The following is a 22,954-nucleotide window of genomic DNA, read 5'->3' as shown; positions in this document are numbered from 1 at the left end:
AGTGCGATCATACAAATGGCCATGCTCGCCTCAATAATTATATCCAAGTCCTTGCAGTAGGATTTGGTCATGACATTGTTGAATTTCATATGATCACATCAATACATTTTTTTATTAGTCACATGAAATCGTATAAGGTACAATTCTAGTGAAATTACATATGAGCATGAATAAATATGCAAAGTGATGGCTGAAAGAAACGTGTAAACATCTCATCTAACTAAATGGGAGGCCTTCATTTATTATAACCTTTTCATTTTTTTCTTTACTGGAAATAAATTGTGTTTTGCTTTTTATTTAAAATAAAAAAACAAAATCATTATTATATTAAAATCTGTTTTTTTTAAATCAAAACAATAACAGTTAAAATACATCTTATAAATGTGCTTATAGTTTGCTGGGCTGTGTGACTGGTTTCACTCTCAGGACCCCCTCCTGGGAACAGGAGGCAGCCAGCACCCCGTCTCTCCTCCACAGTCGGCCTTGAACCAGTCCCCTGCTGCCCCCTGTAGGACACAACCCGCATGGTAGTCACATTCATGTCCCAGCTTTTTGACAAGGACAACTTGGTAAAAGTAATTAATTGATGATTAATGTATCCACACTAACAAATACATTAAAGAAAAATCATTACTTGACCAATACAGAAAAGAATAAACCGAAACACAGGAATGGAACTGTAATGTAAAGATATTGTTGTAAGTTATTGTAAGACCTGAAAGATTGTATGCTGTATGTGCATATCTATTTGTTTTGTAATAATATGATATTGTGAAGTAGGGGCGGGACCAAATAAGCTATTTGCTTCCGCCTGCTCCTTCTCGAACTAATCCTTTTTTATTTTTTAGGTTTTTGTTAAATTCTGATTGTTTGTGTTTTATTTTGTGGTTTTAATTTTTAATTTTTTTTTTCTTTTGCAACATTGTTGATTGTTCGAGATAAATAATAAAATGAAAATATAGATTTTCACACAATTATCTGTGTAGTGAATATGACAAACACATTTTAGCTTCCTATATCTGCACTTGTTAAGTTGTTGTTGTGATAAAACTGAGTTTAGTTAAACATCTGGATAAAATCTAATTGAACTGCATCAAAACTACCATGTACAACAGACCACTGTGACAGCATCTGTGGCTAGATAAATCAACAACCAAAACACTATAAATACATAGAATAGCATGTGCAGATATGTAGCAAGTGTGACCTCCATTACTTGTAGGTCCTTTTCTTTTTAAGATGATTTTTTGGGGGGCTTTTTCCCTTTATTACAAGAGACAGTGGATAGACGTGAAAGGGGGAGAGAGATGGGGGATGACACGCAGCAAAGGGCAGCAGGTTGGATTCGAACCCGCGCTGCTGCACTGGGGTGAGTTACTGGGTGAGCTAGAGGCCGCCCCAACTTGTAGGCCCTTTTCACTACAGGAACTGAATGGTCCATAACTAAAGGGTAAAGCAATTGTCACAGGTTCTGCTTTTGTTTCCACTGTAGCCCCCCCACCACTGTGGAGGACATAAGTCATCCCATGTAAATGTAAAGGCCCTGACACACCAACCCGACGGCTGACCGTCGGCAGAAAAGGCAGTCGGACTGAATCGGCTCCCCGAGGTCAAAAAAGTGCCTCGGAACACACCAAAGTGACGCCAACTTGAGCGTACGTTCTGCGTGTGCACGAGACGTAAGTAGTACCGCCTTATGCCTGAGGCGAGCGTGGCTGGTTGTCGTAGCGACGCCGCAGGAAACTGCCGTGACCTAACGCGACACACAGAACGTTGAATGTGTGTTGTTGATTCTCGGCATGTGGCTGTTTGTCAGAAGACACATTTAGTTTCAAAAGAAGCTGGAGGCAGCAAACAAACCACCGCTGGCTAAACTATTTAAAAATGGCGGGTTTGTTCAGGACACCCCCGTCTGTCGCTGGCAACGATGACGCAATGGTTAGTGACGATTCTCTCCGACCAATCAGTAGTCTGCAGGTTTTCACGTCACCTTTTGGTATCGCCTCAGCTCGCTTGGAACCTGGACGGAGATGATACTAAATAAAGTACCTGTTGGCAGGTACCAGGGACTTTTTTCATAATGGAAAAACAAAAAAGGCGAGTAGAGTCGAGGTGAGTCGAGCAGGTACCACGTAATGGAAAAACGCCATTAGTAAACACAGAGCACGCTGTCGTCAGCCATTGTTTTCATCAGAGTGGTGATAGTAGTCAAGAAGGATCTTTGTTGTCATTACTCGCTGAACGGAAGAAAATACGATGGCTAGTAATAAGAAGATACTGGCGTTGTCAGCTCCGGTTTTCTCGTGCACTGATTCACTATTCAAGGGCTAGCACTCCACCAATCAGATCGGTCATTGAGTCTGACTGCCCACTGGCCGATTCAACAAGTCAAATCAGCCCAAATGTAGGCCGACAGCTCCTCCGACTGACGACGGCACGGAACACACCAAACAGACTCGAGTCACCGACCTCGCCAGACCGTCCAACGGCCGATAATCAGGTTGGTGTGTCAGCGCCTTAACAGAATATCTGTACTAGCGCCACTTTCTCCCACAGCTAAATAGCACTTCTCGCCAAGAAACGCTCACCAACCAAGCAGCGCATTAAATGGTAATGGTGTTTCCGGTCGCCTTTATAATGACTCATCTAAAACGTTCATTTGTGTAACACAGTGAAAAGGTTATGGGTCTTGAAGTTCCTGTAGTGGGAAAAAAAAGCCTATTTGTGGTCCTGCTGTGACAGACAGAATAAATAAAGTACAGCGGATAGGAAGTGAACGACATACTGACCTGCCCATGGGCTCTCACACTCATACAACATCCACTCATCGCTGCGGAAAGTGCTGTGGAACCACATGGCGTGGTCCAGGGAGGCTGCGAACTGGGCCCTGTAGTTGGGATAAGGCAGCAGCGCTGTGCCCAGGAACGCAAAGTCTGATACATAAGCAGCAACGCAGCAATGCAGCTTCATGTTGCCTTCGCCTACATAAATACACAAATAAAATGCATTAAAAAAAAAACCACAGTTTAGATGGTATTATACATGGTATTACACTTTACTTATATTAAAATGTTATGTTATTTTCATATTGCATTCATTTTTAATTATTACATTTTCTGCCTGGCTTTGAAATGACATGCGACCTAATGTTAAAACCTCACAGTTTTGTCTATTTCTATATTCTGAGTATATGCCATTGTGTATAAAAGACAATTTGTATCTTATTTTGCTACAGTCTGCTACAGTCATTCAATATCCCATATCATGCTATTCATTTCTGAAAATACCACACAATTACCCAGCGTAGTATAAAAAGGTACTCAATATTTGTAATCTATGCAATCAAATGTGCATTTATTGCATTTTTACCAATATATCCTCGTGCTCGCACCCAGAACAGCATCTTCGGCTCTCTTGCACCCAGTCTGTAAAAGTGTGGTGGGTTGATTGGCTTTATCTCAATGGGAACCTCATTAGCCAGCAGTTTGTTAAGGCCTTGTTTGGATTTCTCTCCTATGTCTGGTTTACTGGGAAACAATAGAAAGAAATACAGATCATGATTAGAGATGGCTCGTTTTATCTGATTAACAGTCCAAAACCTAAAAATATTTAGTTTACAATCAGATATAATGTGACAAAGAAATTCTGCAAATCATCACATTTGAGAAGCTACAAACAGCAAATGTTTAGAATTTGTGCTTGAACATTGTATGACTAAGCAACTATGACGAAAAAGAAAATAATTTAATTAATTTTCCATCGACTAATCTTAGCAGCTTTACTTGAGATAAAGATGAATGAGTTCCTCTACAGTGAGGAGGTCTTCAGGCTTAGGGACCCCCGGCATGGTGAACTGGTGCTGCAGGGGACTCGGCTGCAGCATGTGGAAGGACGCTTGGCAGATGAGTATAGGCTGTCCATGCTGGATGGCCTTCACAGAGCGTACTGTGAAACTGCGACCATCTCTTGTGCGCTCCACCTGGTACAGCACTGGAACCTTAGGATCGCCTGAAAAACACCCAAAAGACACCTGTGGAAAAGAAGTAACTGGGACTGACTGTGGCCAATTTACCAGATCATTCCATTGATTATGATGGGATTATAGTTGAAAGATGATGATGATTTTTTTTGTTTATATTTGTGATGCAGGCCTTTATGTTTACATGGGTCACTCTAACTATTGTTGTGCTGATTTGCGTTTCCATTACTAGTTTTAGCACTACGCCGTGCCCGAGATGGACCTTCTCGAGTAGGTCCAAACTTGCCCGACCTGCCTCCAAGCGGTGACATCTTGCCAACCTTAGTCTGGATTAACGGTAGTCTGGATCAACGGAAGTACATTTCCAGGATAATTGCCTGGCATCCAGCGCGTGAGCCACCTTAAGCCAATATAACATGGTACTTTTTAAAGAAAGTACCGCGTCACCGACCCTTGACACTGAAGACACATCTTCAAGTGGGCGGCCCTGTTGTAATAGGGATGCAAATCCCTGCCATGCTGGCGTGCAGAGCCAAGCTGAGCCGAGCCAAGCCATCACGTGTATGTAAGATGTAAGATGTATGTAAGAGCCCCCCTTTTTAAAATATGGGTTGAACTATCGCTGGCCAGCACCTTTGAAATGATGCTACATCTTACCTGCTCGTACAAAGTAGCAGTGGAGAGAATGGGCATAGAGATTATCGCTGACAGATTTGGCAGCAGCAACAAGGGCCTGACCGATTATTTGACCCCCAAACAAACGCTGACTGCGGGGCACCCAGTGGTGCCTTCCTCTGGGGGAAAATAGAGAAATAAAGAAATAATTGGAATATACATAATGCAGTCTCACTTGATGATGCTTGTGTAACTTTGTCAGTCAGGTATCACACAAACAGTCAGGGTAATCAATGTATTTGAGTGTTAGGAGTTTATTGAGAACCCCTACATGCAAATATTGTGATCAAATACAGTACAGCAGCCATACAGTAGAGCCTAACTTTGTGAAGTAAATAAAACATTTGACATTCTATCAGAGGTTTTGTTTTTTCAAAATTTGAACATTTGAACCTTAAATGGAGTTGTTGTACAACTAACTACACTGCACTGATGTGTGTTTCTAATATTGTCTTCCCTCAGATGTGTAAATAGGAGTGTACGAAGACTCATTGTAGCCCCTGGACTATTGACCCTATACGTGATTCCTTAACAAGTTTGCTGAAAGTTTAAATGTAGGCCTAGTTCTGTTCAGAATGACGCACTGACTAGTATGGCTATATAAAAAAGTAATTTTACTGTACAATTTGAGAAACTCAAAGGGAAAGTCCCCCCATTGTAATCTTCAATTTTCAGCCTACAGAAACCATTTTTGGTATAGCCTACGTGCAGTTTAGTGTCCCAAATTCCCCATACAATGTCCTTAATTAATTATGAACCTGCTAAACCACCTGTGCTACCCTAACCTGTCTCAAATAAGACCCTCATCATTTGGGACACTCAGTTTTTGGAAAATAATTTGTGACACTAAACTGCCCGTAAGCCCCATTTTTTTAACCTTTTGGGCATTTTTGGTGACATTACATATTCAACAAGACATGTTTCATTCTATAATGTTATACAGTCTATGGTTTCGTCAAATGATGTGTATGATATCATTGCATTGACGTTCATTTATTTCAATGACCCCTTCAATTCTATTACGCAGCAAATGAACCGAACATAAATAGTAGTTGCACATAACCCTCTGTTAAAAAAGAAGACTTGCAATGCCATAAATGCCAAGTGACACTATGACACTGACAAACTTCAGCCGGCCGGCTAACTTTAGCCTACCTGTACAGGTCTACGTCGAGCTTTTCTAGGTTTAAAACGCTGGTGATCAGGACGCTTTTGAGGTCCTGGGCACGCTGAGATGCAGGACTTTCCGAGCTTTCATCTTCAGGTGATTTCGGGGGCACAGTATCCCCTGGACAATCACTATTATACGTTGAGTCGCAAGCGCTACGGGTGTCACCGGTGCCACCCACTTCTCTTTCCGCCATGTTTGTTTTCCCCTTTCTTCTTCCTTGCAATTTTACAGCAGCCAGCATCTGCGTTGTATTGCTGCCACCTTCTGGCACTATTCCACTATTCACATTCTCTTCAGGGATGGGTGATTTTCTTCTTGCTTGGGGTTTGACAGCAGCTTACACCATTGGTGTTGCATTACTGCTATCTTCTGGATTTAGCTAACTCCTATGTCAGGTTTTCCTCATCAGCTCTGGAAGCTAAACATCTTCCGCCTTGTCCACTTCCACCACACTCCTGTTAGCTCTTATCTTTTAATTTCTTCTTTTTTGGGGGCATTTCTGCCTTTATTCGACAGGAAAGCTGAGATATGATAGGAGAGAGAGATGGGGGAAGACACGCAGGAAAACCGCCACAGGTCGGACTCGAACCCCAGACCTTCTGCGTACCTCCTACCAACTGAGCCAACCGGCCACACTAATCTATTCATTTCTACCGTCATGTCCTTTCTCTCTGCTACATATTTCTTGCAACCAGAGACTTTCACAGATACACACAAATGTTTACACTCATTTCCATCACGCAGACAAAATACATAAAATCAAAAGAAAAGTGGCATCTTGTCTAATTTTTTAACAACTTCAGTTTTCTGTTTATTTATCCTAAGCAGTTAAATTACTTAAGCATTTATTCTACACTGGAAAACTGAAGTGTTTCCCAAATTATTTACAGTCCCGTACCCCTTCAGACACTCATCACATTTAATTATATTCAATATATATTCAATCACCATTCCAGTGTTTGTTTCCCCTCTAGCCCCTGTACTTTTTGTCCATTTACAACTGAATACAAGTCTCATCATTTCTGACTGTGGGCCTAGGCTACATGCTTTCTTCAATAAATATAGACAATTCAGTCCAGTGGGAAATTGTCATTTAGAAAGTCCCCATTTCCTTAATCCCAAAGTGGACATGAATCCAACGCTGCCTTCATAGTTTGCAGGACATATCGCATTTAAAAGTTGGCCTCATATGTGAGCCATCAAAGCGCGAAATTGCCTCTAAAACGTGCGAGCCTGGTTTACACCCAGCTGTACAGTTCAGCGAACAACAGATTCCTTTAGCCCAACATGTTTGCATATGCGTAATATTGAGGGTGTAGGCCTATACTGAGTACTGGCTTTCTTTGGACAGAGCACTTTTCATTTTTAATTCAGGCTGACAAATACACCTACAGTGCAGTGACTCAGATTGTAGGCTTTATTTAGTCTAAATGTCAGCATCATGACTGTAATTGGTCTAATAAGGTCAGGTGAGATTAGTTAACAACAACTTTTAAAAAGTGGGTTTGTGTTACACAGACGTTGACTCTGCAGCTCCCCTGCAATGCCGGGGTAATTTGTTTAGTTTTTCAAAACGTCAAAGAAACTTCAAATCGAGTTGAGATCGTTAATAATCGGGGTTTACGAGCAGCACTTGAAGGAGGCATGATGCTACGCGCGTAATGGATTTCCCCAGCACTGCTGCTTATTGGGGACCAGGAGCTGCAGCTACAGCGGTCCAACCACATTAAATCGGCTCCACCACTTGATGCCGGTGACCTTGGCTAACGGCGATTACGCCTTTCTTGTGGTTTGCTTTTCTATTCACCATGGCATCATCGGACGGGCTGGACGAGGATTGCGTGTTGGTGCGTGGAAGATCTCAGAGTGACCCCAGTAGCATCACCGAGGTCCGATTGGGTGAAGCGCACAGAGCAGGTAAGGAGGAGAAGCGCGGGGCCCCAAATGCATGTTGGACATCTGTCATCTGCTCATTAGTTCGTGCTCTTGGCAGGTGGTTGGAGAGGAAACACATCACGATGTCGGGGCTCGCCCATCACGTCCGCGGTGATCCCTTTGAATTTGTATGCAACAAACGTAGGTTGTGTTGTAAACGTGCGTCATTTACTATCCCCAACATATTCTCCCTGCTGTGCTGTGCTGCAGGCCTTAAATGTGAAATTGCTCTAATAATAATAATGTCAATCCAGCCTATCAGTGAAAATGGTGTCATAACATGCAACATAGATATGTTGTCCAACTGGTGTCTTAACAGTTAAGTCTCTGTGGAGTCTTTTTCAGCGGTACATCCATTTTATGTCAATAATAGCATGCATTGATTTAATGATTTTGGTGTTTTGCAGACCCATGTGCCTACTACCTGTCATATAGTAGTATCATCAAGCTGTGGCTGTTGATGTCATTTGCGCAATGAAAATCTGCACCAAAACTGAATGTCCTCTATGTAGGTTGTTGTAATGTTTTATGATCCAGTTTTTGTATTTGTGAAATGCTTCTTTTTCTCAGCACGGAAAGATAGGATGAACAACTTGCCATCACACATAGACTGCAGTATGTTGAGTTGCAGCTGATGACACTGCTGGTTGTGTATTTGGTTGTTTCCATGGTGATCCAAATGGCAGAAGGCAGCACTTGTCTGCTCCACTTACTGTGCTTTTTTTTCTCTCTTCTCAGTAGGCTACACTAGGTGATGTACAGCAGCCAGCCATTCAAAGTGAAATGCCACTTAGACTGTGAATCGTGTTTATTTGTGAGATGGGATTCACATTTCCACTGGGAATCGCTGGGCAGGCTTTCACTGTTGCTCAACAGCTACCAAGCAGCGGTTGTAAGATGTACTGTTTTGAAAGGTAGTGAACAGTGGATCGATGTGAAAGCGTGATAAAGCACTCATTTTAATCTGCAGGCCCTTACGTTGCTGTTTGCAAGCAGTCATCCCCCGTGCTGTAGATTCAACTCGTTACACAACAGAGCGTCAGCAGAAAACGTGACTTGAAGTGAGTTGAACAGAGAAGTTGATACTGTAGCTGTTGTATCTGTACAAATAAGGGGCTCAGTTACTGTATCATAGTAGACGTGTGTGGGGGTTGCAGTATAACATATGAGACGGGATGCTTGGCTTGATATTATGGCAATCTTATTGAGCTACACTTTAATTCTCACTTGTGTGTGATGTTACAGTCTGTTGGAACATCAGACCGTTGGACAGTGCCAGCTATCTTTAGATGTGAGGGCCACAGCGATACTACAGGAAGGATCTTCAAGTTCTCTTGCCAACGGCAGATATTGTTGTGCTCATGCTCTCGGTTTCGAATCCAGTGCTTGTCACGTTGTCGTGGTTGTTATGGTTACGTAACAGAGTTGGTGTATGTGCAACTCTGAGACAACACTTGCAGTATTGTTCTGTAATATACTGTTCATTACCATTTCAAACGCAACATTAAATTCACCCACATCCCCCTAAAGGGCCGTAGCAGATTTTATCCAAAGTCGACGTTTCCTATGCAGCGTCAGGCAGACAGGGCTCGGGCAATGCAGCAGAGAAAACCTGCCTGCCCTCCCCCACTCCTCCATCCCCTTTGCTCGGTGCTAACCCTGATAGCACCGACGCCCCTACGGCAGCTTTGATCTTGGCACTTGAAGAACCCTCTTTAAGAAAGGGGAGAAGGGGAAGTGACAGGTCTCTGATGATGGTGGCATAATCATGGCACGCAGCTGGACAATGTCACAGTGTGAATCAGCTGCACAGTAGACCAGACGTAAGATACAAATGACTTCTTCTTCAATTGTGATGCTTTGATAATGATGTAGGAAGAAAATTTAGCACTTTGTCTACGGCACCGGGCTTCAACCAAAACAGAAAAATCACTTGTCATTTGTGCTTTCAAATCAGAGTCTTATCTGCTCATTGCATAAAGCACGCTGAACACTGAGGACTCTGATTTAACCTGAATACATGTTTCGCAGAACTTACTGCCTGGTTGACAATGCTTTGCTGTACCAGCTAGAGACAGCAGACTAATGGCCCTGACACACCAACCCGACGTCGGTGACTCGAGTCTGTTCGGTGTGTTCCGTGCCGTCGTCCGTCGGCGGAGCCATCGGCCTTCATTTTGGCCGACCTGACTCGCTGGGTCGGAGGGCGGGCAGTCTGACTCACCCGTAAATAACGAGCGGGATGAGTGACGAACGCCTCTCAAAACTGACCTTTGTCGATCTGAAATGAAGACAGATTCAGCAACCGCACGGCCTATTTCTCGCTTAAAATGTTTTCAGAAACACGTTTCAGTTAACTATTTTCGTAAATCGTAATTCAAACGAGCCGCCATTACTATCGGCTGGAGAAGCCAGGCCCACGTGACGCGTTGTCATTTCCATTTTTCATTTTTTGTATTATGTCCCGCGCACGCGCAGAACGTACACTCAAGACGGCGTCGCTTCGGTGTGTTCCGAGGCACTTTTTTGGACCTCGGGGAGCCGACTGATCAGTCCTACTGCCTTTTCTGCCGACAGCCAGCCATCCAGTTAGTGTGTCAGGGGCTTAAGGAAAACAATGTGCAATGGCTTTAAATCTCACATTGACTTCTGTAGTTTCATTTGGAGCCTGTGATAAGCAGCCACCTTGTTCAGCACATACAGGCTACATCAGTAGCTCTGTTGGAGATGATGCAGAACAGCAAGTGCAGCCAAAACATTTTAGCTCAAAGGTGGAACTCATGCTGCATTCAAATCTTGGCATATGCAGTATTTTGGCAAACCGGATATTCATACTTTCATTAGGAGAGAGACGGCGCGGGTGCAATGTGACACTTAATGTGTCTTCAAACAGAACTTGGCAGAACGACTCACATTCTTTCCATCTTCTAAAGTCTGCTGGCAGTGAAGGCATGTGTGATTTTTGAAAATGAAGCCAAATTGTTGTATCCAAATTAGTTTATGCGCTTACTCAATTGTTTCATCAAGCACCAACTATAATAACCACACAAGAAATACCCTATAGCGGTCGGTGAACCGCGCAGTTGTCAATTTCTAACATATCTGATATAGAAGGTGCAGAGCGTTCCAGTCCCTCTCCTTCAGCTATGCAAATGTTTTGCTGAATTGTCCATTTTACAAATAGTTGTGCTTTATGTTGTTGATGTTGGACGATGTTGGCATGTGGCTATGAGTCTCTCATCAGGATCTGGAAATCAACTTGCCAGTTTCCTTCCAACTCTGCTAACCTCCTGCCGACTGGCAGCTGGCCAGTAAAGTTTTCAAACGTACACACAGAGGAAAGATAGAGAAGATGAGCTCCAGCTAGCAAAATGATCTCTGCGGCCAACTCATGACTGCGAGTCTCTTATCAGGGTAGGGAAATCAATCAACCAGTCTCCTGCTGACTCTGTAAACATCAAAGTTAACACAGAGGAAAAGGGGAAGATGGCTATCAGCTACCACCTATGGCTACAATAAAGATTACGTGGACAAGCAACTCGTTTTGGTTTTATGGCCCACAACGTTTTTAATGCAGTCTCATTGCTCGCATAATGCATTGTTTCCAACCACAGCAGGCATCTTTTTCAGTGAAAACCCCGCTAGTTATCTGCCCTGCACCAAACAGCAGACAAAGTTAGCAACTAGCTGGTGAACTGTTTGCTACCAAGTTAGCAACTTTATGTCAGTGTTGTGTTTACAGCTTGTTTTATTCCTCCCAAGTGGCCAAATGAAATCAATTACTACAGGCTTAATTAAGGTTATGATAACATTGTACTACCCAGGTTATTTGCTAAGATCTGGGAATGATTTTAACAATTAAAGAAGTCCAATGGGGCACGATTAGCACTCTTCAGTTTTACATCCAAACAAAGTGGATTGTTTGCATCTTCCAGATCTCAGCTGTTAACTTGGTCAGTATGATGTTCTTCTATGCATTGGCAGAGAAGATTTGGCACATTTTTCATGGGTGCAACCCACATACTCAGCGTTGCTGCTCCTCCCACAAATGCATGTTCCTTTCAAATGGGCTTTCCAACGGTATAAGATGTATTGCCAAAAAGCATTGTTACCACAGAGAATTAATCTACCAAACACAAATTTCCTTACTTTTTGTGCTAAGTTTAGTATGTATAATAGATTTGTTTTTATTGCCCTAATTATATATTTAAGTTACTTAAAAGTAGGCTTTGACAGTAGAGTTGTGACGCTAACTGACATCCTGGAGATGATGGAGTGTTGCTTAAACACAGCATCAAACTGTGGGTATCTTTTATAAAGCACATTAAAAGAAATGATCAACGTGCCTGCAGGAGTCTCTTCTCTTGCCCCACTCATCTCCCTGTTTGAGCTGGGGCTGTGGTACTAATCTGACATGCTGCTCTAACATAAAAAGGCTTCTCCCTGGACTCCTCCGCTGTCCTCCAACCACTGCAGACCCCCACCGCCACCAGCACCACCACCCCACCTGCACCTCACAGCTACTGATAGGCCTCAGTTTAGTCCTCTCATACAGTCAGAGGAGGAAGAGTGGGCCTGATGAGGACATTAGGATTTCTTTTATTTGAATCAGGGTGCCTGATGTTTTTTAATCAGGAAGCCTATACATAAGCCAGTTGGTCTCATTCCATTTTCAGAGCTGTGATTGAACAGAGAGAATAGCAAACCTGGCACCTGGCAGTTCACTTCTACATGCACATTCAGCTCAGCATGGAACAAGTGCTACATCTCCTCACAGCCACATGAGTCATTTCACAGCAACTGCAGTTGGTGATGAGATGGGGTGAAAGGTGTAATCGAAAAATAATCAAGCAATGCCACTTCCATTGTACACAGTTGTACACAAAAGCATTTATCTGCCATGTCACAGAAACTAAATCCACAGCAGAGACTGAGCTCACTGAGAATATATTTATGTTAAGAAAAAATGAAATGCAATTTCCAATTAAATGAAAACTATGATAAAGCTCCTTAAATTCCTGAATGGAGAAACTGTGAAGATCGGAGAAGAGTTAATGGAAGTGACGTACCTGGAACGTGAGGTCTGCAGCTGGACCTTCTTGTTCAATTGCAAGCAGAGATGAGACTGGGGAATTATCGATGAAATGCATTTTAAACACCTGCCTAGTATGATGAGATGTCTTAAAATGCTACGAAGTGGGATCAAGAGCAGTTGAATGTGACTCAGTAGGTGAAAATGCCACCAAGGGCTCTACTTGGCAGATAGATGGATGTTGCATAAATGAGGAAAGCTGTCACTGTCATAACGAGTCCGCTCAGCACTGCAGTCACCAGACCTCTCACTTAGAAAGGGGACAAATGGTCTGTCCAAGGTTGTGCTGCATATACTGTAGAGCGGGAATGGACAGACACTCAGGATTAATCAGCACTATACAGTATTGCAAGGTTTGGGATGAGTTGGAATTAGACTTAAGTGAGATGTGCTGTGAATGAATCGTCACTTTGTGTCTAGTCTCCCATTGCCAGACCTTCCTCCACAGCGCTGCGAAGGAGGGTCTGGCTAGTCCACACAGCATCCCGGGATGGGAGAAAAAATTTCTTTAAACCAATCACAATCGTCATGGGCGGTGCTAAGCGCTGGAAGGAGCCACGGTGCCTCTGCAAAATAGCCTCAGGAACTTGTTTTGGTGGATCATGTGTACGTTCAAAAGTTGTTCACGTAGTACCGCTGGAAATCCCGCCAGATGTCTTTCATTTCGGCCGAAGGTCAGTTACCTTCTGCTTTCTTTGTGTTGGCATTTTAACCTCCGGTGGATTTGTGAGGACTATGGTTAACTGCTCCTCAGATCTCTGCAGGGTAAATCCAGACAGCTAGCTAGACTATCTGTCCAATCTGAGGTTTCTGTTGCACGACTAAAACAACTTGAACGTACACGTTCCACCAAAACAACTTCCTTCCCAAGGCAATTTTGCAGAGGCGTCATGGCTCTGTGTGGCGCTTAGCACGACTGAAGCGTGTCGTCACGACGTCATACATCCATGGTTGATGCTCCATGGCTTTGACCGGCAGCTGATTGGACGAACGCGTCACGTGGGTCTGGCTACTCCCGAATTTCAAAACGACCATCATGGCGGCTTGTTCAGAAAATAGTTCACTGAAACGTGTTTCTGAAAACATTTTAAGTGAGAAATAGGCCATACAGTTTTTGAATCTGTCTTCATTTCAGATCGACAAAGGTCAGTTTGAAAGATTTTCGTCTACTTCTACTGGATAGTCGCGTCGCATTCAACGGATTCATTTGCATAAAGATGGGCATCGGGCAGTTTTTTTTCAAATGCAGCGCCGCCTTCCCGGGATGCTTTGCCGGCGCGTTAAAGTCGCTTGACGTCACCCATAGGAATAAAGTGGAGCGCAGCGCGACAGAAGCGTTGCACGGCCAGGTGGATCTGCACTGTAAGGAGCAGGTAACCATAATCCTCATAAATCGACCAGAGTTTAAAATTCCAACACAAAGAAAGTGGAAGGTAACGAACATCCGGCTGTAAAGAGGGACATCCGTTGGATTTTCCGGCGGCACCGGAAGTGGAACGTCATGGACATAGACTACTTTGTGTCAGACTGAGACACAGATGAACACTGTGCAGGCAGCATTAGAATAAGAAATACACAGAAAACCAAATGTTGCTTAACGTTAGGCCTCTGTGTGGGTATTTTTTAGAGCTGATGCAACGCCTCATAGTTTTTTGGGATCTCGTGTCATCTCATTTCAAAAGTGGAACATCTGAAAGCAGTGGTGAAGGATTTAGCATAGACAGCACGGTGACAATTAATGTGGAGCATTGCAGAAGTGATGAAAATGTGACTTTGCTGAGACGGTAATAGGTTGTTCCATCAGTAAGTTTTACCCTTGAGTTTTTGGTGCAGCATTGATTCTTTTTATTAGCTGGCCAAGAATCAGTGGTACAGTGGCCAAATCAAAAGCACCTTGCTTTTTGTGCCAACTCACCTCTCATGCCATTATGCTCTCTGCTGAGATGTCCCCGGGTCCCACTGACTACAGGGCCCAGGGGAGCAGCCAGAGGCAGGACAAAACATGACATCATCCTCCACCAATGTAATGAAAGGACATAAACAGCACTGTGTAGGGGACTCTCATAATGAAGATACAGGGCCGTAGCAAAAACTTTTAGAAATACTGAGCTCACAAGTCCAAATTCTCCCAACAGAGAATTTTTTAAAGATTCTTTTTTGGGCTTTTCCACCTTTATTTAAGGACAGCTAGGTGAGAAAGAGGGGGACGACATGCAGGAAATCGTCACAGGTCGGATTCAAACCCTGGACCTCTGCGTCAAGGCATAAACCTCTCAGTATATGTGCACCTGCTCCAACCACTGACCCAACCCGGCCACAGACCAAGTTGTTTTTTTAAACTCACTGAGCAGCCTGGTCTGAAGGAAGCATTGCCGTAAGCACAAGTGTGTGTGTGTGTGTGTGTGTGTGTGTGTGTGTGTGTGTGTGTGTGTGTGTGTGTGTCAAAATAGGAGGCGAGAAAGCTTGAACATGTTTCAATTCAGAATCAATATCAATTCAAAAATCAATATTTTTGTAGGCATATTCCACTCTCTCTTAGAGACACAACTTAAACCATAGCATCATAGCAGCCTACGCTTTTTGACTGGGAGCAGCTTAGAGCTTAATAAAATAAACTTTTTAAACTAGAAATTAGAATAAAAGCTAAATGGGCAACAACACATTGTGAAACTATAGGGAGTGGAATATGTTGCACATGTTGCCTTCCAATAAATAAACAGTGAATTAATGATCCTTTATCATCACTTAGTCTATATCCACGATGTTCCACTTGCTCCGTTGCCGCTGGAAATTCCGCTGGATGTCACTCTTTTCGGCCGGATGTCCGTTACCTTCCGCTTTCTTGTGTGTGTGTTGGAATTTTAAACTCCGGTGGATTTCTGAGGACTATGGTTAACTGCTCCTCAGATCTCTGCAGGGTAAATCCAGACAGCTAGCTAGACTATCTGTCCAATCTGAAATCCTTTCTGTTGCACGACTAAAACAACCTTTCAACGTACACATGTTCCACCAAAACAAGTTCCTTCCCGAGGCTATTTTGCAGAGGAACCATTGCTCCGCTCGGTGCTTAGCACTGCCCAAGACAATTGTGATTGGTTTAAAGAAATGCCAATGTGTGCTGTGTGGGTTAGCCAGACCCTCCTCTGCACCGCTGTGGAGGACTAGAAGTAAGGTGACAAGCGTGTCAAACAAAAACAGGACTATCACCCAGGCGGTGTTGGGAAGGATACTTTCAAAACGTATTCCGTCACAGAATACAGAATGCATGCCCAAAAATGTAATTTGTAACATATTCCGTTACGTTACTCAATCTGAGTAACGTATTCTGAATACTTGGATTACTTCCACATTGAATTCCATTTTATAAGGGTAGGATTGCGGCCATCACATACAGCTTACTAAACAGGCCTATTCTGGTGTGTTCTTCTGTTCCAACTGGCTGAATGTGTACCTAAACAACCAGATAGATTGTTGTATTTGTAGTCCCGAACGGCATACTACAAAATCTAACACGCAGTCCTAAGCTACCACGAGCTAATTTGTAGCTAGCAGCTAGCTAGCATGTCAAACGGGGCTCAGTCTTTCAACGGCTCTGGGGCTGGTAAATCAGCACGTAGGAGAATCATAAGTCGCACGTCAACTATAAAATAGCAAGGTGACCAGTAAAACTCACAGCAGACGACTACCCCTGGCTAATTAAACAAAATAACTTGCTTTAAGATGCTGCTTCAGGTTGGAGGTGGAGGGAATTTGACAGCTGAAAGGAAGTTGGTTGCTGGCAAGCAGAAGTTGCACTGCACAGTTATATTAATAGAAACGCATTCCTGCCCTGGCTCTGTTGTGCCGGTTCCGGCTCCATCTCTACCGCTATCAGTGTTCACGTAAATAGCTAATTTTTTCGTTTTATATTGGGGCTTCTGGAAAATGCATGGAGTTGCGAGAGTGAATAAACTCGTGAAACAGATTAGTATCGTCATGTAATCTATTGATTTCAACAATGTAACTGTATTCTAAATACCAACTATTTAAATTGTAACTGTAACGGAATACAGTTACTCATGATTTGTGTTCTGAATACGTAACGCAGGTACATGTATTCCGTTACTCCCCACCAGTGCACCCAGGAGACCGGGGTTCGTGTCCCTTGGCATTGTGCTCTCTAATTTCATGATTTGTACTTGAGCAACACTGCCTTTTATCGATTTGAATGGATGTTGCTCTGCATGTCACATCCTGAGGGTGGATGTGAACATGCAGTGATATGCTTCATTTTAAGAAAGAAATTGAGTTCACTATGTGTGTAACAGAGACCTGCCCAGCGACTGAGCTAGGCATGTTGGGGAGAGCTACTTGAATTAAGCTGTCAGCCATTTACACATACTGTATCTTTTATGAATGTTTCATGTGCTGACCTAATTCCTTTCAGAGCCGAGTAAAAGCAATATGCTGCACACGAGAACACAGCAGAGCATCCAGCTGATCCTTTAGACGTCCTTATCCCCACAACAAGAGGATAGAAACAAATGGACAAATGGAATCAGAGCTGTGATATGATCACTTGGATGCCCTGCGAAAGCAAGCAAAAAAGCTCTAGACCCCCCCAGATTAGAATTGTTTTTAGTCATTGTCTTTATTTAATTTTTTTTAAATCTCCACTGCATCCCACAGAGAGGGAATACAAACAGCCTAGTGAGAGCTTTATCACAAAAAGAGATATTTTGCTCACTGTGGCAGATGTAATTAAAGCCAATGCTTAAGCCCAGAGTAGGAATGGAGAGCCTGATCGCTGACAGACTTGATTCTCTCAGCAGTGTTAAAAGAAAGTGAAGGATGGGGTCAGGGCAGAAGCTGCAAAAATCTGCTAAAACTGGTTGCTGGATTTGAAGCCCTAAAAAAAATGAAAAGCTACTAATCAGCACCAAACTGCCATTCTAATGTGCTAACCCCATGCAATAAAAAGTATGGCTGTTTAGAAAGAATCCAAACACAGAATTGGCCAGTTATTTATTCTACAAATAGAGTGCGTATTCTCTACCAGCCTCACTTGCTGAAAGGACTGGAGCTATCACATGCTTTGTTTCATGAGCCAAGCGTGCTACTGTTGGAACGATTTGTAGATAAATTGAGTCAGTAAATAGACAGAAAACTAGACCGTCCTCACATAAACATTATAGCATTTGTCATTTGTTCATTTGTAAATCTACTTATAATAAGGGCCTCTAGCTGCAGTTAGAAGTATGACTCTATATGGTCAGGAACAAAGCTGGAAGTAGCAAAACCTCATAGGGAGGATTTTGGGGTGGACAGATGGATCAACAAAGCCTATTATAACATCCTTAAAGGTCCAGTGTGTAACATGTTTAGTTGTTCATTATCAAATTCCGTGTTGCCCGTTCACAAACTTGTCCTTTTTCATGAATATTTACCACCACCATCAATTCCAAGTATTCCTTTTGGCTTGAAATTTTACATTTGCATTCGCATGAACTGGGGTAGACGCTCCATATTCATGCTCCATCTTGAAATACGTTAGCCGGTAAGGGACATACAGGACATACTGCTCCGCCTTTCGCGTTTTCGCTGTCACATGATAAACTCACGGCTGCTGCTAATGCTGCTAATGCTGCTAACGGGTATCGTAGCTTCCCGGCCCCCGGCAAGTTTGAAGAAGGAAACACGGAGGACCACACGTATTCAAAATCCAAATTTCAGGAACAGGAGTCTTCTTCTTCTTCGCCCAGAAAAAGAAAAAGGATATTGAAAAGAGCAAGAGACCGGCTTTTTGAAGCGTGAAGGCTACCGTAGCTGTAATACGTACTTTGAACTGCGTGGCGCGAGAGAGTTGATTGCGATATATGATCTCAATGCTAGATGGGAGAAATTCCCACACATTGGACCTTTAAACTATGTTATTATAGCAAACACTATTATTATTGTTATTATGATTATATATAATGTTTTGCATAAACCTTACCAAACCTTAAGCATAGCAGTGGCAGAACAAAATGTTTATGGTCTTAATCATATGGTTGCATTGTATCATAATATTAGTGCTGTTAGTTTAACGCGTTATTAACGGCGTTAACGCAAACCCATTTTAACGGCGTCAATGTTTTTATCGCGAGATTAACGTTCTTTTTGGCCTAGTAAACTTTGTAGTTTTTTTCACATGCTGTTGCAACAACTACTAACGTTAGAAAAACTACAACACCACACCGGATCTAGCTATACCGGAAACAAAACAACAGGCACGCCGCACACACTTGTTTGGGCTTGCGAGCCGGCCAAAGAGTAGTAGGCTAACGTCACGTTTTGAGTGGATGGCGAGCGTGGATGCCAATAAGATTCTGAATGGAAAGTTTACTTTTAAAAAGTTGCCAAATGGTTCCATGGACCAGACCAAAGTGATCTGTGTGTTTTGTCGCTGTGAACTGAGCTATCATCGCAGCACGTCCAGTCTGAAATACCACTTGATGGCCAAGCACACAGCTGAGGGCCAAGAACACAGCTGATGGCCAAGAACACAGCTGATGGCCAAGAACACGGCTGAGTCAGCACAAGTTTAAGACACAGCTGAGGGCCCAAGAACACGGGATGCCGCCCCTCGTCAAAGCCAGGTGACAAAAGCACAAAGCAAGCCGATCCACTTTTCCATGTTGATAAGAGCATTAAAATGAGAAAAAATAATTACACAAAAAGAAATCTAGGGACATTTAGAATAGATAGAAATGTGCGATTAATTGCGATTAATTGCGAGTTAACTATGACATTAATGCGATTAATCGCAATTAAATATTTTAATCATTTGACACTACATAATATGTAACATCTTTGGAAGGTGCTGCTGAAAAATGGCCTCCTGTCAATAGGAAATGCTCATACGTATGGTTTTGGAAGGCAATGAGAAACAAGTATACTTTGGAGGACTTGTTGGAAAAGTGATTGCTAAAATGTACGATAATCGATGAATAAATTAAGTAATTTACCAAGCAAGAACCCCATTTGCTGATTAGAGCCATAGACTGAGTAAAAGAAGTGGCCTTGGCCACTGTGACGTCACCCAATGGTTTGTGGACGACCACTTTGAAGCCCCAAGTTTGGCATTTTTGCCATCCCCATCTTGGCTTTGCATTGCAGAACTAAGTTATAACTATAAGTTATATCTAATATTAATTTACCATCTGCAAAGGAATTTTGGACTAAATGTTAGTTTTTTTGTCAACTCTGAACATTATGTCAGGCTTTCTTATAACTGCCCTCTCTGATTCTGTTACTTTGTGGCTAATATAAGGAACACAGAGGCTCTCTCAGCCATCACTGAACTACTACTATGTGACTACTGTGCGGTTGAGGTTTGTAATCAATTTCAAAGTGCTTTAGGGCAAATTGTTCCACATATGGACACTCCATATAACTGCAGGTTTGAGCTGTTATACTGCTGATGTAGAGCATGCTTCTCCATTTTCTGTCTACTCCCTTGTGACTGCACAACACTTTAATACCCCCCCCCCCCCCCCTGAAAAAATGCTCCTGAAATGATCCCTTCCTAATGCAGATCTAATATTAGTGGGGACAAACTCATCATAACAGTCCTCATTATGTGTAAAAATACATTCTAAAGTTAATCTGATATATGCAATGATATGGCAGTGTTCTGCAGTCTGAGTTAATCAAATTTGTTGTCTATTTTCCAAAGTTACAGTCTTTGTATACAGAATTATGTCTTGTGTCCAAAATCTTTGCTGCCTGTACACTATATAGTGCCCTCGATTATTCATACAATTGATTGTCCGTGGCCTGCAGTACTTTTAGCTCAAAATCCGACAATGCAGTGCATTCACGCAATGTTGGCAGAATGGGAAGAACAGGAAAGCCTCCTGTTTTTCCGATTTGGGAGCTTTAATATATTTTTTCTAAGATGGTTATACTCACTGCGAGCATTGTAAATTTGTGTACACTGCAAATTGTGACTGCCTTACTGCAGTCGCTTCAGATTTCTTCATCTTTAAGTTGGCAAGCTTGAGGTCATGTGTCAGTTGTTATTAAGTGATCACAGTTTTTGTGGACACCCTTTTGGCATGCCCTCCATCCTAGAGGAAGTCTTGCAAATACTGAATGAGATTCGCTACACCATGATTGTTTACATTGTTTACATTCTTTGCTTACTGCTTGTGTGTCCCTGAGGAGAAATCCAGCCGTTGACTTTTATCATCTCTGATGTAGCTCAGGCCTTCCTTCGGTGTGTATGAGTGGCCCTCTAATGGATCTGAAACCACAAGGCTTTGTTTACATCACACGTGATGTTGTCTGAATATTTAATAATTAGTCTTCTGTGCCGATGGAGTGTATGATGCAAGTATACTATATACTGTCTGTTTATGTAAGGGTGCTTATTGTGTAAACATGTCTTTTTTTTATTACTATTATAATTGCTTAAATTTTCTTGTTCATATACTTTATGTATGTATATTTATATATTTCTCTCCTATGTCTACTTAATGTGTATTTGTGTTATTCTGATGTGTGTACATTGTTTTTCTTTTGAGCTGCTGTAACACAGGAATTTCCCCAGTGTGGGATTAATAAAGTCTAAAGGAAAAAAAGAATAATAATAATAAAAAAAAGCAGTATTCCCGCATTAATGCAAGGGGATTTGTGCTTGATGTGCCCGACTGACCTGACTGTGTGAGGATATTTCTTCTTTTATGGGTGGCTGTGGCTCAGGTGGTAGAGCAGTAGCCTACTAATCGGAATCGGTGGTATGATCGCTGGCCATGTCGGAGTGTCCTTGGGCAAGACACTGAACCAAATTACTCCCTATGCTGCGCCATCGGTGTGTGTTTGTGTGTGAGTGTTTATCTGATGAGCAGGTGGCACTTTGTATGGCAGCCTCGGCCACAGTGTGCGAATGTGTGTAAATAGTGAATGGTTCCTGTAAACTATAGTAAAAGTGCTTTGAGTAGTTGTTAAGACTAGAAAAGCGCTATATAAATACAGTCCATTTACATTTGATCACTTGTGGTATTTTCTGTGTAATCATATATTTCAAATTTTTCTTCCTTCTACATATCCAACATTATTTATTTGTTATCTAGTAGCCTACCCAGTAGACTGTCCTACACGCTTAAGAATACATTCACATATTCTAACATAGAGATATGTTTTGGGCTATATAAAAAATATTAAAATTAGCTCAAGATAACTTGTATCTATATTAAAACACTTAAAAATAAGTTTCTTATATCTCCCGTTGAATTTCATTTGCAAGTATATTCACACTCAGTTGTCAGTTTATTAGTAGTGTTTATTGAATGTTATGAACAATTTGGAGGCTGCAGTTTGTGGTTTGTTGTGCTGTTAAACTGGAAAGATAAAATAATTATATAAGTCAATTGACAAAGAGTTAAAAAAATAAGGAATTTGCTGCTTTCCTTTATCTCATATGATAGTAAAGTGTTTTTTTAATTTAAAGATGTCACCTTGGGCTTTACAGATTGTGGTGGACATTTTTCACAATTTTTCTAACATTTTATCAACATTTTGGCGGCATGGTGGCCCAGGGAATAGCACTACTCTCCGTTGGCTTTCTAGCAACTCTCTGTTGGCTTGCGAGCTGGAAAAACCAAACTCTAGTCAGGCCAATCACATCGTGTATAGAGTCGGTGGGCGGGCTTATGCCTGCTGCTGCTGCTGGGAACAGCGGTCTTCTGGAAGACTTGGAGTTAAGCTTTTCTTTGAGAAAAGAACAAAGAACGGCACTGAAGTCATTCTTAAAAAAGGAAGATGTGTTCAGAGTTTTGCCGACCGGATACGGCAAAAGTTTAATCTATCAACTAGCTCCGCTACCTTCTTCGTTGCTCTGCTTGGTTGTAGCGCTATCCTATTGCGTGCAGAGGGAATAGAGCTCAACAGTCCCGCCCCTCCTCTGAGAGACCTTGGGTTCCGGAAGTAAATTTCCCATTCATTTCTCCCATTGACGTCTAGAAAAATCCGTATATAAAGAGTTTTAGACCATGCCTTAGGCTAACCAGGTGGTACATGACTCGTAAGCAAACAACGTATCATTTCGAGTAAAAAAACAAACAGAAAATCCCCAAAAAGT

At 42.3% G+C, this 22,954-nt stretch overlaps 2 protein-coding genes across 2 annotated transcripts in view; one reads left to right on the top strand and one right to left on the bottom strand.

The window, feature by feature from the left end:
* Positions 1–93: 93 nt before the first annotated feature.
* acot8 (acyl-CoA thioesterase 8) lies at positions 94–6,045 on the bottom strand. The gene is made up of 6 exons (XM_078247698.1): positions 5,810–6,045; positions 4,637–4,773; positions 3,783–4,008; positions 3,370–3,527; positions 2,790–2,981; positions 94–506 (listed from the first exon to the last, which is right to left on the bottom strand). Exons 1-6 carry the CDS (start codon positions 6,016–6,018, stop codon positions 388–390), a joined length of 1,041 nt encoding a protein of 346 aa, XP_078103824.1. The 5' UTR covers positions 6,019–6,045; the 3' UTR covers positions 94–387.
* Positions 6,046–7,509: 1,464 nt separating this feature from the next.
* The window catches only part of phactr3b (phosphatase and actin regulator 3b), a 65,954-nt gene continuing 50,509 nt past the window's right edge, over positions 7,510–22,954 (top strand). The window contains exon 1 of the mRNA XM_078247696.1: positions 7,510–7,742. Coding sequence (XP_078103822.1) covers positions 7,634–7,742 — 109 coding nt within the window. The 5' untranslated portion in view covers positions 7,510–7,633. The remainder of the gene's footprint in view (positions 7,743–22,954) is intronic.

This window comes from Sander vitreus, chromosome 4 (assembly GCF_031162955.1).
Source record: "Sander vitreus isolate 19-12246 chromosome 4, sanVit1, whole genome shotgun sequence".
In the NCBI taxonomy this organism is placed as follows: Eukaryota; Metazoa; Chordata; class Actinopteri; order Perciformes; family Percidae; genus Sander; species Sander vitreus.
This window is presented reverse-complemented; position numbering and strand designations above follow the sequence as displayed.

Coding starts and splice junctions, on each gene's coding strand:
- acot8 (XM_078247698.1), bottom strand. CDS start 6,018: ATGGCGGAAAGAGAAGTGGGTGGCACCGGTGACACCCGTAGCGCTTGC. Junction 3,528..3,782: donor CTCATTCATCTTTATCTCAA/GTAAAGCTGCTA, acceptor ATTGTTTCCCAG/TAAACCAGACATAGGAGAGA. Junction 2,982..3,369: donor GCGAGCACGAGGATATATTG/GTAAAAATGCAA, acceptor GTATTTATGTAG/GCGAAGGCAACATGAAGCTG.